The sequence below is a fragment of the Trachurus trachurus genome, assembly GCF_905171665.1.
Source record: "Trachurus trachurus genome assembly, chromosome: 23".
Taxonomy (NCBI): domain Eukaryota; kingdom Metazoa; phylum Chordata; class Actinopteri; order Carangiformes; family Carangidae; genus Trachurus; species Trachurus trachurus.
In genome coordinates this window covers 12,357,797-12,375,372 of record NC_139912.1, presented here as the reverse complement: position 1 = coordinate 12,375,372, position 17,576 = coordinate 12,357,797, and the positions used below count along the sequence as shown (strand labels likewise).

The window sequence follows — 17,576 nt, the reverse complement described above, 5'->3', positions numbered from 1 at the left end:
TTACACATTTAAAATTTGTTTTAACTTGTTTTACACACAAGCTCAACTACAGTAAGACTAAAACAGTAGATGTAAACTGCTACATTTTCAATTGCTTTCATACCTCACGTTCAAAACCGAACCTAAAGGCTGAAGTGAACAGCAGTTCACAATGAATTGTATTTTGTTTCATTGCTTTTGAAAAGCAGTTGATTGAGCTCATGCAAATACATCAGTCACAGCTGATTCCCATCTATATATACACGTAACATCTAGGAACCACACTCAGGTGTTCTTGATCTTGTACAAACAAAAGATAGAAAGATGAGGGAGAGGAAAAGAGTTTAGCATTGACTTTGTATTTTTTCTGTAATATTAAGCTGTAGGAGTGCTACCAATCCTTAAATCAGTGTACAGGGGGATTTTCCAAAATGCTGAACTCTGAAATTTTGCTGGACATAAGCCACACAGCAGCGCCTCACCTGTCTCATGGAGTGGGGCACAGTAGCTGCCTGTGGAGGTTGGTTTTGCAGCTCCCCCCCAAATGCTATAGCGTCGCTGGGCATGACGGCTCCACCACCAGTGTTTATATTTGGACTGCTTCCCATCATGGCCGCCCTCACCCCGTAGGGGACCCTGGCCCCGGCCCTCCCCAAGGTCATGGTGCTTTTGGGCAGCGAGGGATTCAGCCCGCTGCCCAGGCTCCCGATGCCGACCGGGTCGTCCATTGTGTCGACGAAGTACATGGGACCACCTGTGGCGTAGGCGGCATTTAGGGACTGGATATTCTCCATGGACAGGGTTTTACCGGAGCCGGTCAGTCCCCCGGTGGAGCTGCTGCTGCTGTTTCTCCGGTGTCCGAGGCGCGGGGAGCGAGGGAGGCGCGGGGAGCGACCGGGACTCCCGGACACTGACCCGTTTCCGTTTGAACCGACGACATCCAGCTTCGAGACGGAACGTGAGCTACCGTACATTGTGAGACAATATGTGGTGTGTGCTGGAGAGACAGAATGGGTCAAATTAATAAATCGGGTGAATCGAAACCGCGAGACGACAGTCCAGAAACTCAACTAGTGTTCTGAGGAAAAACTCCTGTCAGTCTTCTACTGCAGAGCTGCTTGACTTGACGTTTCTTGATGCAGTGTTGACATAGCTGTGATCAAGGCCTCTCCAACACCCTCGCTGTAATCCATGGGCTTTGTTAGAAAACAATGACCAATAGGGCGCTCCTTTAGGTCAACGTGGCCAGCTCATCCACAAGGCCTGCTGTGATGGGATTACCTGGAGAGATAAGGAGAAAGAGACAGAGATTGAGTGATCAGTGGAAAGGAATACACTTCATTTCTAACCAAATTATAACTTTGATTAACCCATTTTTGACTTATAGACACCATCATTTGTGTGTACAACATTTTTCCACTGCTGTTAAGTGCATAGAAAATTGTTTTAAATGATCAATTAAATGAAAAAGTCAACATGATGTAAAATTACACAGTATTTGCATATCGTACTTCTACTAATACTCATTGCTTTGGGTGTTTTCACTTTGACAAAACAGAATTTTAAAATGTCTCTTGAGTTTTTGGCAACCAGCAACAAGCACTTGGCATTACGTTTGACATTTCATGGGCTAAAAGATAATTTTAAAAGATAATAATTATTAAAATAATCCGTCACAGTTTTGCACTGCAGCGCCTTCAGACAGCGTACATAGAAAACAAGCTTTAGACAAGCTTCACTAAGCAACCAGAAGTAAAACCACCACAAGTCTCATCACTGCAGCAGGTGGAGGAAACAGCTTACAGGCAAATACAAGTTGAACGTTCCTGATGCGTGTACTATGGTTTCATTAACATACGCCAGTAAACACAAAAACTCAAAGCTGCTTTTCCTAGTGCCACACTGACCTGCACAAACATACTCATAAAAAGCTTCAACTCTGGTCACAGACTCTGCCACGGGCATAAGCACCATGGTGGCTTCATGTGATCATACTGGCTGCTTTGTCTCTCCTCCACCCGTTACGCCTGCGTCTTCAGATCACACTCTCTCCTGACACCTCTGGCTGCAAAGTGAGAGTCAGTGTCCTGCAGCTGTGATAAGCTGGATACTAGTAGGTAACATTCACTCAGCTGACTTCATGTCCATACAAGCTGATCATCAGTTTGGATGAATTCTGTGTATTGCACTTGTGACTGATGGAGCGATATGGGTTATTGTAATATCGCTGTGCTTCTCTATGATTGATATTGCATTGCTGTAAATTCCCCTAATGGTATAAATATCTGTTTTCTATCTGATTCACTTTTATTGTATTTCATTTACTTAATATTATCACTTACTTATTATTCTAATTCATGGGGTCCTATGTCAGTGAATGTTTTGTTTTGTGGAAAAATGAAAAGAACTGAGTAAAAAGTTTGTTTTTTTTAAAGAAAAAAAAAATTGAGCACTTGAATCTTGTTATTGGCCTATTTAGACTCAGCGACAACAAAGTCGGAAACATAAAGTTAAAAAAAGATGATAAACAAACGCCCATCTGTTCTGTTCCTGTTAATCATATGAGTCACACTGGATATAGGGATCAGCTGTGCTCGAAGCCAAAAATGTAAACCTCAAATACAACAGAAACATCACGATAATGTTTTTACACATAAATAACCAAAACATTACAACTGGTTAAGTCAATCAGGTCACAGAAAGCATGTAATTAACAGAGCTGGGAAGATAATTAAAAAAAATGTCATTCCTGTCACTCCCTCAGCGTCTTCACTTTAAAGGTGCCATCTGTAACATTTGAGTGCGTTTTTTGCGCATAGTCACATAATTTATGAGCGCTGGTTCGCATGTGTTGCCGTGAAATGCCTCAGAGGCTGCAGAGATTTCATGCTCTCTGTTGCAACGGCTCTCGTCTCCCAGGCCCCCTGAACTACCCACCCTTAGCTTATATTTGATTGCCCAAGCAACAGCGTGGCATCTGAAAGCAAAAGCAGAAGTTAAGTTTCAGACTCTGGCGTATCAGATTAAGGCCGAATATTTAAAATTGATGGCCATCTGTGGACACATGACACTGGCCATCAGATCTACTTTCTCTTCTTAGTAGAATAAATTAAAAGTGAACTAAACCACCTCAAAAGTAGTCAGCACACACAAGAATGAAATGAAAACTTGGATTATTTTTTATCGGGCTTGTTTCTTCTTCCAAACATCAATTCTTAGAGTGCAGACATATTTACGATTTAGTACATATTGTACATACCGTGGAAAACGTCTTAATACTTTGAGTTGTGGAGTTGAAATGTTCAGTTTAAGACTTATTAACTGTGCAGCCATTCAGTTCACTCATTTTAATCCACCTGCACTCCGACTCCGAGTCCCTACCCAGACCTTTAACAGCCCCACGGTTGTGTATCTTTCCAACTGATGTTTTGCTGGGCACAGATCTTTGGCCGGGGAGATCTTACTGACAGCCAGTCAGTTACAGCTACACACACGCATACACACTCTCAAATACAAACAGGGACCATCTGCTCTGTCTCCCCTTAGGCCAAAAACACACACCTGGACAGAAACAGGCCAGAACCTTGCCTCCAGCACACAGCTACACACACACACATCCTCGTAATGCTATCTTTGTGAGGACACTCATTGACATAATGTATTCCCTAGCCCCTTACCCTAACCTTAACCATTCAAAACAAATGCCTAACCTTAACCATTACTCTTAACCTAATTTAAACCTAATTATAACCTTAACCCAAGTCTTAACCCTCAAACAGCCCTTGGAAAAAGTGAGGACCGGCTAAAATGTCCTCACTTCCCATAAAGGTCCTCACTCTGTTGGTTAAAAAATCTTTCCGGTCCTCACAACGTAGTAAGTACAAGAACACTAATAGATGCACTTACACACACATGCACAATGGGCAAATACTGTGCAGGTCTACACAGTCAGCCAAACAAGAGACACATAGACACACACACACATACACACACAGATGTATCAAGCCACATACAAGTAAACATGGAAACAGTCAACACATCTGCAGATGCACGCAAATCAACACACATGCCCATGTCAGGGACAACATGTACACATCTAATGCTTCATTTGAGGTCAATATGAGACTGCAGCAATGGGGGAGAGTGTGTGTGCTGCTGGGGGGTTTTCCTCCTCCTCCCCTCTGGACTTGCTGACCTGTAGATAATGTATATGTTCGTGTCCCCGTTCTCACTATAAAGCAATACAATTACAGTATGTCTGGCTTCTTCTTTTTCTTGTAGCCTTTATCGCAGCATTTATCAAACACAACACGTTTGGAGCTGTTTTATGGTCATGACCTGCCTCTGTTCACATATGTTGGCCCCTGCGCGGCTGCAAGATTACCAGCCTTGCTCAAAGGCATCTCTTACAGGCTGTAGAAAAGAACATTCACTTCCCTCCACTTACATTTTCCCAGTAGATCCCACAGGCTCGGCCCTGTGACCAGAAGCCTTCCACTGCAACGATGAAAATACTACAATACTGTGTTAACTCTGTTTTTCCTGGATCATTGCCTCAGACTCAAACACTATGCAAACGTTTCATTGCGGGTTTGGTAACACACAAACTGCATATTTACTGTATCCACTGTAATGCAAGTGTTTTTTGATGGCTGGGGGCTATCCCAGCATGCATCAGATCTAAGGTACCTGCATCTCATCACATGGCTACACAGACTTCCTTTTTATTTTTACTGGCTTGAGAACTTCATGGAAACCACAACAGACACCATGTTGTGTTTTCTACAGTTCAAGTCTAACGGTCACGACAATAAACAACCACAAGTTCAGAATGTATTTGTGGTGAGAGAGGACCCGTGGTGAGTCAGATGCAAAAAACAATAACTCCAAGTTTATAATTTCACATGAACCAACCACAATCTTTGTAATAAATCTGCACTTTCAGCTTACCTTCCAGGAAGTGTTTTGAAAGGATGAAAGATTAAATACAAAAATACAGAACTGAACAAAAAAACTGATATAAGAAAACACACCTATGACGCAGCTAGCATCATGAGATCCAGCACACACTAGCGTATGACTGTTCAAGACCCATTTATTAACTGGCTTACTATCTCCTTTTGCCCTCTCAGACAGCTGTGAAGAAAAACATTGTGGTGCTGCTGTAAAAAAAAAAAAATAGCTGTTAGACAGTCCTCCACCGAGAGTTCATGAAAGTTGAGAAAAGCTGTTCTCATTTACATGCGTTTCTGTTTCTGTTGTCAGACAACGGAACATGTACGAAAGTCAATGAAACATGTTAATGAGCAGTCGCTTCTAAGCTGCTGATATCTTTATTTTATCCCGACAAAAATCACCATACAGCTAAATTTAAAACTGTGATCTATGTGTTACTTAAATATAAGTCTTTTTTGCAGTCTTTGTCATATAAAATACAACAACGACTGCAAAAGCCACGTAGTATCTTCCTTATTTTGTCTCTCACACAGTGCATAGCCTCCATCTGACTGCTGCTCGGCCTCTCTGCCACTCACTATATGGAGTTGATGAGTTGATCCAGAGATACAGTAGATGTGCCTCTCATTCGGGGCAGTACTGGCGGCTCTCTTCTATGGAAGGTGTCCAAAGAGTCGTTCAATTTAACACAAGATGCTTTTTTGAAAGAAAAATTTAAAAATAAAGCTAAAGCAGTCTGAGAGTGGGTCCACTGTAAACCAGCTCATTTTCAAAGAGCAACAGTGAGTGGGTTAATTCAACTTCATCATAAATTCAACTCTATCACTCAGTCACTCACTCACTCATTCTGGTACATGTGGGGGTGTAGCACTGGCCAAGTGGTAGGTGCAGCCAAAAACTAGCAAGTAGGCCATAAGTTGCCCAAATTCCAGTTCATCCCTCTGCAATACTATTTGATATGTTACTTATGTTGCATACACGATTCTGTCTGAAGAAACAGTCCAGGAAAAATATATTAACTCAATGTGAATTATGACAATTGCTTTTCATGGCTGTAACTAATTCTTATCTTTATGGCATTACTTTGTCAGTTTATTAGTTTATCATTTGAGCAATAAAATGTCAAATCGTAAAATGCTCCATCAAAGAGTCAAAAACAGTTTCCGATAGATAACTATTAAAAACAGATCAACTTCACCGAGGCCAGTAAGAAGTGTGCTTTAAAACATTGCTTCAATGATTAATCAGTGATCAAAATTGTTGCAGATACATTTTCTACATCAGCTAATCAATGAATTGTTCAAGCTTTAGTCAGATCACTAACAGACAACTGCGCTGTTGAAAAATCAAAATTATCATCCAAAATCTGACTGGGGCATCTATAATTGGAATTAAAGATTATCTGCCTTTTCATTATAGCCTGTCCTGTAAATATCCAACCACAATCTGCCCCATTAAAAGCCACAACACCTACTGGAACTGGTCCTGAAACAGCCCAGGAGTGAACTTGGGAACCAAAATAACCTCATCGCCTTCATACAAAACACTCCACAGGAAACACCAGCGCACACAACGCCCTGTGTTTCATCCTCTGCCTCCCTGTAGCCTACTGTTCCTAACAGCCATGCTGCATGTCTCATCTTTCTTCCACACACTCCCTCCTCCTAACACACACAGATACACATACACAATGCTGTCTTAGGCCTCAAAATCCTAGAATATCACACTCGGCTACCAAGAAAGTCTCCACAGTTGAATGCCAAGTACTTGTACTTGTGTAGATATCCAGTAAGTGTTGGCACAGCAGAGGACAGGCTTCACATTTTGTCATTTGGGCAACATGGCTCCAGATAAAAACTTTAATTTTAAAACTTACGTAGCAGCAGACAGACAACACTGCCACATCACCACCTTTAAAGTTAATATTGAAAACCCCTTAGCAATACACGTACACAGGCCTATATATGATGTGCTATATATACATCCTCATAATTCAGAGACATGTTTCTATCCACCTGATGAATCTAAATCCAATATTCAATCTCCTTTCAGCTCTGTTTTTGGTCTCTGGTGACTCCTGAGGGAAATATCTGGCTCTTTAGCTGCTAATGCTCCATTTTGTTCTCCAGCTAGTCGCCAACTTTGTCTGTCTGTTGCTTGGTGCCGGCCGGGCATGTAGCCTACACTGGGTTGTTTTTTTTGTTTGTTTGCTGAAAACAGCTGCCTGCTGCAGCCAAAAAAACGACACCCTGAATGACCCAAAATGGTAAAGCTGCTGCCCAGAAAACCAGAGGAGCTGAAAGACGTTCTAAAGCGCGGTAGAGCTAAGATGTACCAAAGAGATGGCCGACAATTAGCCTATCTGTGTATAAAACTTGTATAATGATACAATTGTTGCTGGAATGCGTATGATGGAGCCGAGCAGACATGTTTGGGGAGATTCTGACTATTAAACACAAGGTACTGGTATGGAAGAAAGACAGGTTGTTAGTTACCTAATAAGAGACACAGCTGTCTCATCTTTTCTTTCCACCATCGCTCTTTCTCTCTCTGTCCTGCTTCTAATCCATCCTTTCCCTCTCTGACTCTCACTTGTCTCCCTGATGCTTTCACTTCCTCTCGCAGCGTCTCTCTCTCTTCCTCTCTCTCTCTCCATCAGCATTCCTGAAGGTGTTCAGCATGTTCTATTTATGTGACAACCACGCATCCGTCTATCACACTGCACAAAGCAACACACCACTCAACCTATACTTATCCGGCTGGCGTTTCAGCGTGGGAGCCGATTTTGACAAAGTTTGTCTCTCGCCGGAGGATCGAGCCGCATAAAAACACACTGCGCTCATCTTGAATATTATTATTCTCCATTACTTTCTGTTCCTGTCAGGCTCGTGGTGATATGATGGGGCTGGAAAGGACTCGCTGGTGCTGTGTGGTGTTACACATCTCAATGAAAGCCAACTTGACAGCTCCACTGAAGGGGAGCGCCCAAGTTGTTCTGCACCGAATCTGTCTGGAGATAGTAATGGTCCACCAGAGTCAACATTTTTTAGCTGTTTTATCAGGACAGTGAAAACATTACCACTGTGAAATCTGATTGCTATGTATCTAAAGGTTGCAAGGGTGAGGTGAACTATCTCAACTCCCAATAATGTTACTGTTTCATCATGGTAAGGACAAGATAAACACAAGACAATGTGACGACTCATGTGTCATCCAGGGTCCAGACACTTAGACTTCTCTAAGAACTTGCAACTTTTTCTCTATGTTTTTCTGAAACCTCATGTTAATGTTAAAGTCCATTTTATTTATGTGAAATAATGAACATGTCTACACCAAAGTTAATGGTGGTCTAATATACAGTATTTACAATATAAATTCAGCTAGTATAAAAAGGTACTTTAGAGGAATCATAAGACCACAATAACATGCAGATGCAAGGAAAGCTTCAGTTGTGTTGTTTGCTAAATCATAAAAAAGTTGTATCATGTCCTATATTATTTTCAAATCATGTATAAATAGTATGCTTACTTGGGGTAACATTCATTTTGTACACAGAGTGTGTGTATTTCTCTGCTTCAAGACCTACTTCTTCATTTAAGAGTAATTCCAACCTCCAAGACATGATAGCCTTTATACTTAAGTTGGCAAGCATGAATAAAAGTTAATTATTTTTACTTTCACAAGTCACTTGAGTCCACTTTTGACAAATACAGGTCACCGAGGCCACTCGCGTTGCTGCTTCTCACTAGTGATGAGTTTGGGATGACCCCGATTCACCACTGCACAATGCATAACTCAGACATCGCTGCTGTTATGGTTTCAAGTACTGTATTATTAGTGGTTTGGCTTGGTTCCACATGCAGACACAAGATAATGTCTCTATGTCTGGGCTTGATATCGATGACAAATCATGCATCATCTGCAACACTTTTGTGCTGATTTATGCATTCTCACCTGGACTGTGTCACATGTAAAACAACTTCTGCAGGAATCTATAGCAGAAATGGAAAAAAAAAAAAACTTAAATTTTATAATTAAAAAGTTTTTGTTACTTGCACCATGAATATAAAAACAAGTAATCTTGCACACAGTGTACCAGAATAGGCAACTGGAGTTTTTTTCAATTAACTCGACAGCCCAATTACAACCGGGAGAAAATATTAGCAGCCTGTGACAGTGAATAATGTGTTAGGCAGAAGATGTCTAGGTAAGATACAGACTTTGGCTCACCAGAGTGACAGTGCCATGGGTCCTATCTGCAATAATATATATAATATGGTTCAGACACTGGAGAGCACAGCACTGATAAGAGACAGATAGCATCAGCTCCAGTCTATTGTGTACCACAGGAAATTAATCCGAGATGCAGGCTGGGCAAACAAAACCTGCATGCATATCAGCCGTTCACACACACACACACACACACACACACACACACACACACACACACACACACACACACACACACACAGTATATGACTCACACACTGCCCATACACCCAAAAAGAAAGAAAAAAAACACAGATGCCATGGACATGCAATTACACACCGTACCCTTATCTAATCTTGGGTGTAGCTGTATACATAACAAACATGGAAAATGTACCGTTGAAGGTTGCGACAATTAACAAAGAAGCACAGAGACACACAAAAACCAATTCAGGACTGTGTCCAAGTTAATGGAAGAGAAAGTGAGAGTGTAACTCCCCCAGGCTCATCCTGTGCAGAGGAATGTGCTCACACTGTCAACTTGCAGTGGTTTTACAAAGGAGAAGGTGACCCATACAGTACATCCCCTGAATCTATCTATCTATCTATCTATCTATCTATCTATCTATCTATCTATCTATCTATCTATCTATCTATCTATCTATCTATCTATCTATCTGATCTGATCTGATGTGATGTGATATGATATGATAGATACCCACAAGCAAAGAGATACAACAACTTGAATTAAATAAATAAATAAATAACAGACAGGGCATCAGAGATTATAGAGAAGTGAAATCTGGAAAGTAATTTCAAGGAGCTATTATCATGATTGGGTTAAATTCCTCATGTTGTTTCAGAGTCTTAGGACAAAAGTTTTTTACCTTTGATGTTGAACCTGGAGGCAGAAGACTCAGACTGGCTCCAGAAAGATTCATTAGGGCTCAAAAGTTCAGGTCATGTTAAGGTCTCTAGAGAATATTATTACCTGGTTGTTAAAGATACTGTAGCCTATAGTATTAGAATAAAGTCTGGCCGAAGGCAGACTGAGGTGCGCAGGGCTGGGACATTTAAAAATGCCCAGTGTTTACAACAATCTCGGTGGAAGGAAGCAGCTCAGTTCCCTGACTCGGTGTTCCCGGAGGAGGGGCGGTGCAAAGAAATGGAGCTGTGGGCGGAACCGGGAGGAAATCACAGCGTGCCCCCCTTCTCCTCCTCACCCTTCCCTTCACTTCAAACCCACCACCACCACCAACCCCTCTTGTGAGTTGCAAAACACACGCAGCAGATTTCATCAACATGATCACAACGCGGATCCATGGATCGATTTGGCTTTGCAGGGGCACTTTTTTTTTGTTTATCAGCCTTTTCCTGTGTTGCCCTGTGCATGATCCATCCGTGTCTCGTCGCCTGCGTGGCTCTGCGTGCGATCTGTCAGCTGGCAAGACGTGGCCGCTGACAGCCCTTTACTGGGAGGAGGAGGACATGGTAGAAAGAGACGTGCACAGATTTTGCCTTGAGAGAAAAAGTTCAGCAGACAAACAAGCAGTCTGAAGAAGTTAGAAAAATATCACATCACAACTAGCCTACGAGTCCCAGAAGGAATGGAGATGAAAATAGGCTATGAACTTGTGTAGCCATACTGACTATCGCAAGTCTAAGGGAATATAAGCGATAGGCTACCACAGGGGGATATAAAGTGCAATAAGGTCACTTAAGTGCTGCTGTAAGTGAATATTTTATTGTATTAAGACTATGTGTGGCTTTGGGGAGCTAAGGTTGTTGTCAGCAGCACTTCATCTGCCGCCTGCAACACAGTGAACAGATTGATAACCGCATTTGGAGGTGCACAGACAAGACATACTGTTATTAGCCCGTTATTCCCGGGGAAGCCTCCGGCCGCTACAGCTACAATTGGTTTTAACGAACAAAGCGCGAGGACGCCTTGTTGAATGGGCTCGCGCTGTCTGTCGTTTGTTTTGCCCGCAAAAATACAAAATGTAACGGAAATGACAGTCCGGCCAAAACACGTAGACGGTATAACTAAGCCTGGATATTTATGACAGAGCCGCTGCACAGTGTAGTAGAGCTGACCTGAAACTGCTGCACCTCAAAGCGGCCATCAAATTTTAATTGTGTTATTGCTCATGTTCCTGTTTGGTCCTCAGATAGGGCTGCTACGGTAGCTACACGCAGCGACTCACACAAACACACACACACAACCAGCTGCACACATGCTGACCGAGAAGTGGCCAACATGACAATAACATAGAGACAGACACACACATACACGTAGGCCCCGTGTAATAAATCATGCATGTGTATACGCACACACACTCAGACTGACTGCCCGGCTAAGTTCCAATACTCACTGCGGCTGTGTTAACGTTGCTGCCCTCGGTTGTGAAACAAGCTCTGGGTTTCCATTTAAAAAAAAAAGGAAAAGCCAAAAAAAAGGGGGGAGGAGGGGCAGTCTTATATATCCTCTTCAGTTATTCTGCTGCTGCCAAAGCTCAGAGTGACGCTCGGTAGCGTAGCAGACGTCCAGCCGCGGGGGAATGCTCTCCTTCGGGTTGTCTCCCCCTCTGTCTCGCGTCTATCTCCTCTGTCTATCTTTCCCTCTTTTCCGTCTTTGCCAGCTCCACCACTGGTGGCTTCCCCACTGCCCGGGCGCTCCCGTGACGTCACGACGGTGGAGAGCGCGCCCCCGAGACGTACGCGCCCCTCCCCCTCCCCACCTACTCCTCTCTTCCATTATTAATACAGACAAACACTTTTCTTTTGTGTACAGTGCATCTATCTATCTATCTATCTATCTATCTATCTATCTATCTATCTATCTATCTATCTATCTATCTATCTATCTATCTATCATTCAGTTCATGATCAATGGACATCACTGCACCTGTGATATTACATTTTTTCAGTCCATACATACTTATATTAAATTTGTTAGAGTCACCTTACATTTGCAGTCTGTATACATGTCATTCATACAGATACGATTAAACAGGTTATCAAATAGCACCACTACAATAAGGAAAAACGGGGGTTTAATAACCTTTTTCATAGCAGACTTGTCAAACTCTGGTGAACTAATAGCATCATTAACAGCTTCATTGCATTGCAGTAGAACTAATTGATACAATTAGTTCCACCTGTGTTGATCCTCCAAGAAGACAAAATGTACACTTCTATTACATGTCAATGTTCATTTGTCGAAGACAGATCTGTCCATTGAATATTCCTTAATCAGTATGTGTTATTTCAGCTCAGAGATGGCCACTAGGAGGAGTTCATCTCACAAATTTTGATTATTAGTAATGTCAGACTTGGATTGATGTAGAGACATATAGATGACTTCTACTCATTCGTTCAATTTTGATTAAAGAAGAATCTCATCTTAATTATGTTAATGTGCTCTTTCTGCAACCATGCTTTTTCAAATGACAGCAAGATCTATGGCACGTTCGCACAAACACAGTCAGTCAGTTTGTGTTTGATGAGTGAATGACCTACATACAGTATTGGGTAAGAGTAAAGAGAATGTGGCATATTCCATATAACTGGTCACTCTGATCCCGCATGTCTCCTTTTTTTTTCTAAATCTCTCACATACAATAATACATCATCCTAAAGACATCTGTCCAACTAGACACTGAGCAAAGACAAAGACATGCACACATACACACACACACAGTGGCCCAGTTCCCTGGGCGCCAGTCAGTCAGACAGCTGAGGTATAAATAGTTTGCTGGCTAAAGTTCCCCTTGAGAGAAACACATCAGGAGTGGTGGACCAGCGCTCTCTTCTGAAATGTCTCCACCACCAGCTCCATCAGTATGAACTCTAACTACTTATTTTAGTTGCCAGTGTGTTTTCCCATAGTGATAGTGAGGGCTATCATAATTAGTTCATAATTATGTCTACCAAATTGATAAAGGTATAGATCATTAACTCTTACCAGACATGAGACACTGACACACTGGACCTGGGGTGTCACATTTCTTTTTCAGGGAAGACACAAAAAAAAAGAAGCAATTTATTTTACAGTTTTATTAAGCAGAATGTTACATGTCCGCACTTGCAAAATATGTTACAAACTCCTGGTTTTGAAGCTCATTTATATGTTTTGGCGATGTATACCATTTGCATGATTTGATATCAAAAAACATTACATGACATGACATAACATTAAATTGTGACACTAAAAGATGAACGAATAATGAACTCCGAAGTTGAAGGTTGAAGTGACATGTGAAAGAATATCAATGTAATACACCATTCTAATTAACACTTAGTTGCTTTACAATTCCACGCAAACATTCAAAGTATTAACTGAGGAACAAGATTATTGATACTATGGCATCATATAAAAAAAAGTGTATTTGCAATGAACTGCATCTCCACAGACAATGCAAGTCAGAAAACAACAGACTGGAATGATGGTTACACAATGGTGCCACTCTGTGGTCATATACAGGTATTACAATATGTACTACAGTGACTGTACTACATATTGTAATACCTGTTGTGTAAAGTTGTGTATGAAATAAGACGTTTTTTGACGGTTGGTGATGTGGTTCATTTCTAATGTTCTAGTCCAGGTAAGAAAAGTAGCCTACGCGCAAGTCATAGACTGTACTACATATGACTTGCGCTTCCCTTGTACTTTTCTTCTTTGTCTGTTAAAGTCATTACTTCCTCTTTCATTTTCCTATGCAGGGACGTTTTTTTATTCACATTTAATACCTTATGACGAACAAACAGAGCTGAATTGACCTACAGGAGTAATTTCAAGTACACTGTTGGGGTCCTGTCCAAGCATAACAAAAACAGGGTAAAGCTTTTGCCTGCCACTCGAGGGGTAACCAGTTAGAGAATTAATAAGTGCTATTGCTGTGGGTATGTTCTCAGTGAAGTCACATCCTGTGTATGAGTAAATCAGAGTCCTGGCGCCAACGTCATAGAAGGACACCTCTCCCTTCTCATAATCAACAAACACACCAACTTTCTGTGGCATTTGCTCTAGGAACAAGTGTCGATTGTTAACATAGAGAACAAAATGGTCATTTGGCAAATATTCCAGTGACCAGCCCCACTCACAGATGCTCCTGCGTGGATCATATATAAAGGGTTCTTTGACCACTCCTAACTCCCAACCGTTGCTCCCGCTGACTTGAACCTCATAGTAGAATCTTCCAGAGGAGTAGCCATCTTTCCCTAAGACTACAGGCACTACATCTTTAGATCCATCCCCAAATATCGCTTTAAAAAACACTTGCAGTCGGCTTTGACTAAATCTGAGTTCCTTCCCATCTTCAGACATCATAAGTGATGGATGAACTGCCCTGGCATCCAGAGTCACATCCACTGCATTACACTGCTGGATCATCATCAGCTTGTCCTGAGGTGGATCCCACACTTCATTAATGAACTCACCTGAGCTCGGTGATACCACTGCATCAGGTTGTTCAACATTCTCACATCCATCAGGCAACTGAACCTCGTGAATAAGCATCTCCATCTCATTACTGAGTGTGTTTTCCATCTGAGCCACTGCTTTTTTAACCACTTCCAAGTAAGTCTGTTGACCGCTGTCAGAGAGATCATGTGTAGGTGTAGGTATAAAGCTGGAATGGGTGTGAAACAGTTCTTGGTTAAGTGCAGGGGCATCTAAAGATGGCCAGCTCAACAGGAAGTTAATTTCATCCTCTGTTTGTAAGAGATGCTCCATTTTTGATCTTTTCCTTCTCAGCTCATTGACTTGTTGCTCCAGTTGTGTCACGTGGTCTTCAATCTGCTTCTCTGCTGCTTTCTCTGTCTCTTGGATCGACTCAGTCAGCTTGGCTTTGCTTCTTTGGAGAGAGGCAGCCAGAGCAGCGAAAACCTCATCAATATCTGCCATCTGCTTATCCAACTTTTTCTTCCTCTGTTCAATTGAATATTTCATTTCCCCAATGCTCCTGGTCTTTGTGTCTTCCATCATTTTCATTTCGGACATCACGTTCTCCAGCTGGGCTTTCCTCTCCCAGAACACATGCTCTAACGGGACAGCTTCATGCATCACATGGCTGTCTTTCAAACACATGAAACAAATACACATCTCGTCTTTGCGACAGAAGAGTTCGAACATGTTGCCGTGCCTCTTACAGATCCTTTCTTCGAGGTTTGACACAGGGTCAATCAGCTTGTGCTTCTTCAAAGCCGTGACTCTCTGATGAGGCTCCAGGTGAGACTGGCAGAAGGAGACCAAACACTCCATGCACGTCTTCTGGGCTTTGAGCTTCAGCTCCGGGCAGATGTCACACAGCACCTCCCCTGGTTTTGCAAGTATCTGATCTTCACCCCTCACTCTCATGTTGTTCAAACGCTCCACCATATACCTGAACTCTGTGTTGACCTGAAGCTCTGGTTTACTGTGGAACGTCTTTTTACAAAGGGGACACTGTATCAGGTCACTGCTAGACCAGTACTTCGTGATACAATTTCGGCAATAGTTGTGTCCACATGGAGTAGTGACAGGCTGAACGAACTCATCCAGACAGATCGAACACTGGTGCTTTTCTTCACATGGATGGCTGCTGGCCATGTCTAGATATAAGGAGATGATTTGATTATTATGAGTTTTTAAGAGTGGGGATAAGGATACATGTAATATGCAAATGTATGAAAATATTGGTTTCTATTAAATGCAGCTGTCGGTTAGATTCAATATGCCAACACTTTATGCTAGATGACCTTTACAATGTTCTGAGTGAGTGCCACCAAGTGCCACCTTAACCCACCAGAGTGTCCATCTTAAGCAATGAGTTACATATCATCTCCTGTGTAGTTCTCCATCTTCAAAATATGTTCAATCACAGTAAAAAGTCATTCTTGTATCCACCCATGAACATCTGCAGTATCATTATCTACAGTAAGTGTGCTCAAATGGCATTTTGACCCGCATTAACGTCATGGTGTAAGAGTTTGTCTTCCTAGGCTGACCAGTCACCAGTGGAAATAGTGATACACAGAATTTCCTGTGGAAAATTACCAGCGGAAACGGCTGGAGTCAATTAGACTTTGTCAGCAGTTCATGACGATGCAGAATGTCAATGTTATGATCTATGCCAGTATCTGAGGACCTCATGTTCTTCTCATGATTAGAGACAAAAAGAAGTTCAAAGTAGGGTTAAAAAGGCACACAAGAGCACTTTAGTAACGTAAGCTGGAAATGTGCCACTATTTATTTCACCTGGAAAATTTGAAGAAAACAACATGCTTGGTCCATTTTGAATCTGTGATTGAATATGGACCTCCATTGTCAGTATGCTACCGTACCGTACCCCCAACACATCCTAAATCTAGTTCAACACTGAGTCCGTCAGAGTGAAATATGATGACCTAATTATTAACATATTTATCATTGATATAAGTACTAACTATACCCAACAATGGAATAAGAAATAGGCAATAATTTGTTAAACTTTACCTGCAGTGAAGTCTGTGTTGTCTGTGAAAAGTTAGAAGTTTCGTTTCTTCAGAAAGACACATGATCCCTCCCTTCTCCCACCCCTCTTCTTCTTGGAAAAATTTGGTAACTGACTTCAGCAGCCTTGTCCCGTCCCCTCAAACAGTAACAGTTTATTATTCATTTTTTTCAACAAAAGTAAAGATTATCTTGACAACATGTGGTTACTTTACCGTTTCTATTTTATTAAATTAGTTTGTCTGTTGTTTGTGACAAAAATTCAGTTTTGCCAAAAAAAAAAAAAAAAACACATTTGACCAGCCCTCTGGCATAGCACCAAGTTTCATTTCTACATGAAGTGTTGCAAATGAAAAAGACGCCTTAAAAACACATTTCTGAAAAATAAAACAAAGTTAGAGCTGAATCTTGGTCAAAATGACTGATCAAAATGTTGTAGAAATAGTTTCCCTGATAAATACATCCCTGTACTTGGTCTATTTTCTGTCACATAAACCCACACAGAGCCATTAGAGCAATAATAAATGTGCAGGTTGCATTTGACCTCTGACCCTGTGATTGTGGTGGTACAGTATAAGCAAAAAAACAAAATGTTCAGAATTATAACAATGATTCATGCTTTTGAGTGCCCCCTCTCCCTCAAATTTTATTGATCTTGTTAAGGTGTGTTATTCTGACATCCTACACTAGATGGCCCTATTAGCTAAGAAAAATGAAATCACAGCATAACCAAAGTGCTGTCCCAGTTACATTACAGTAAAATAATCCATAAAGTTGACATGGTTTATTTAAAACACTCAGAAAAAACATTTTGACACATTTTTATTTATGTTCTTCGACAAATGTTTAGGGGGGAAATTAGGCTTGTGTCCATCATAGTAGAGAAAAGCATTTGTTGAGGAGGTACAGTAGTTACAAACAATATTTTCATCAAATTAACCTATAATTTAAACAT

At 41.4% G+C, this 17,576-nt stretch overlaps 2 protein-coding genes across 5 annotated transcripts in view; both read right to left on the bottom strand.

The window, feature by feature from the left end:
- The window catches only part of LOC311006406 (ELKS/Rab6-interacting/CAST family member 1-like), a gene marked incomplete at its 3' end in the record, with an annotated part of 118,412 nt that extends 106,595 nt beyond the window's left edge, over positions 1–11,817 (bottom strand). For 2 of the 4 annotated variants that reach the window (XM_083999230.1, XM_083999233.1), the window contains exons 1-2: positions 11,520–11,817; positions 462–1,260 (exon numbers count right to left, since the gene is read on the bottom strand). In XM_083999230.1, coding sequence (XP_083855356.1) covers positions 462–953 — 492 coding nt within the window. In that variant the 5' untranslated portion in view covers positions 954–1,260; positions 11,520–11,817. Of the gene's footprint in view, positions 1–461; positions 1,261–8,889; positions 8,971–10,031; positions 10,261–11,519 lie in introns of those variants that run through there. The other 2 variants (XM_083999231.1, XM_083999232.1) reach the window with 2 other exon arrangements.
- On the bottom strand, positions 1,211–16,653 carry LOC311006557 (E3 ubiquitin/ISG15 ligase TRIM25-like; the record flags this gene model as incomplete). Its single annotated transcript, XM_083999403.1, has 3 exons — positions 16,625–16,653; positions 14,254–15,741; positions 1,211–1,260 (listed from the first exon to the last, which is right to left on the bottom strand). Exons 2-3 carry the CDS (start codon positions 15,737–15,739, stop codon positions 1,211–1,213), a joined length of 1,536 nt encoding a protein of 511 aa, XP_083855529.1. The 5' UTR covers positions 15,740–15,741; positions 16,625–16,653.
- Between the last annotated feature and the right edge of the window lie 923 nt (positions 16,654–17,576).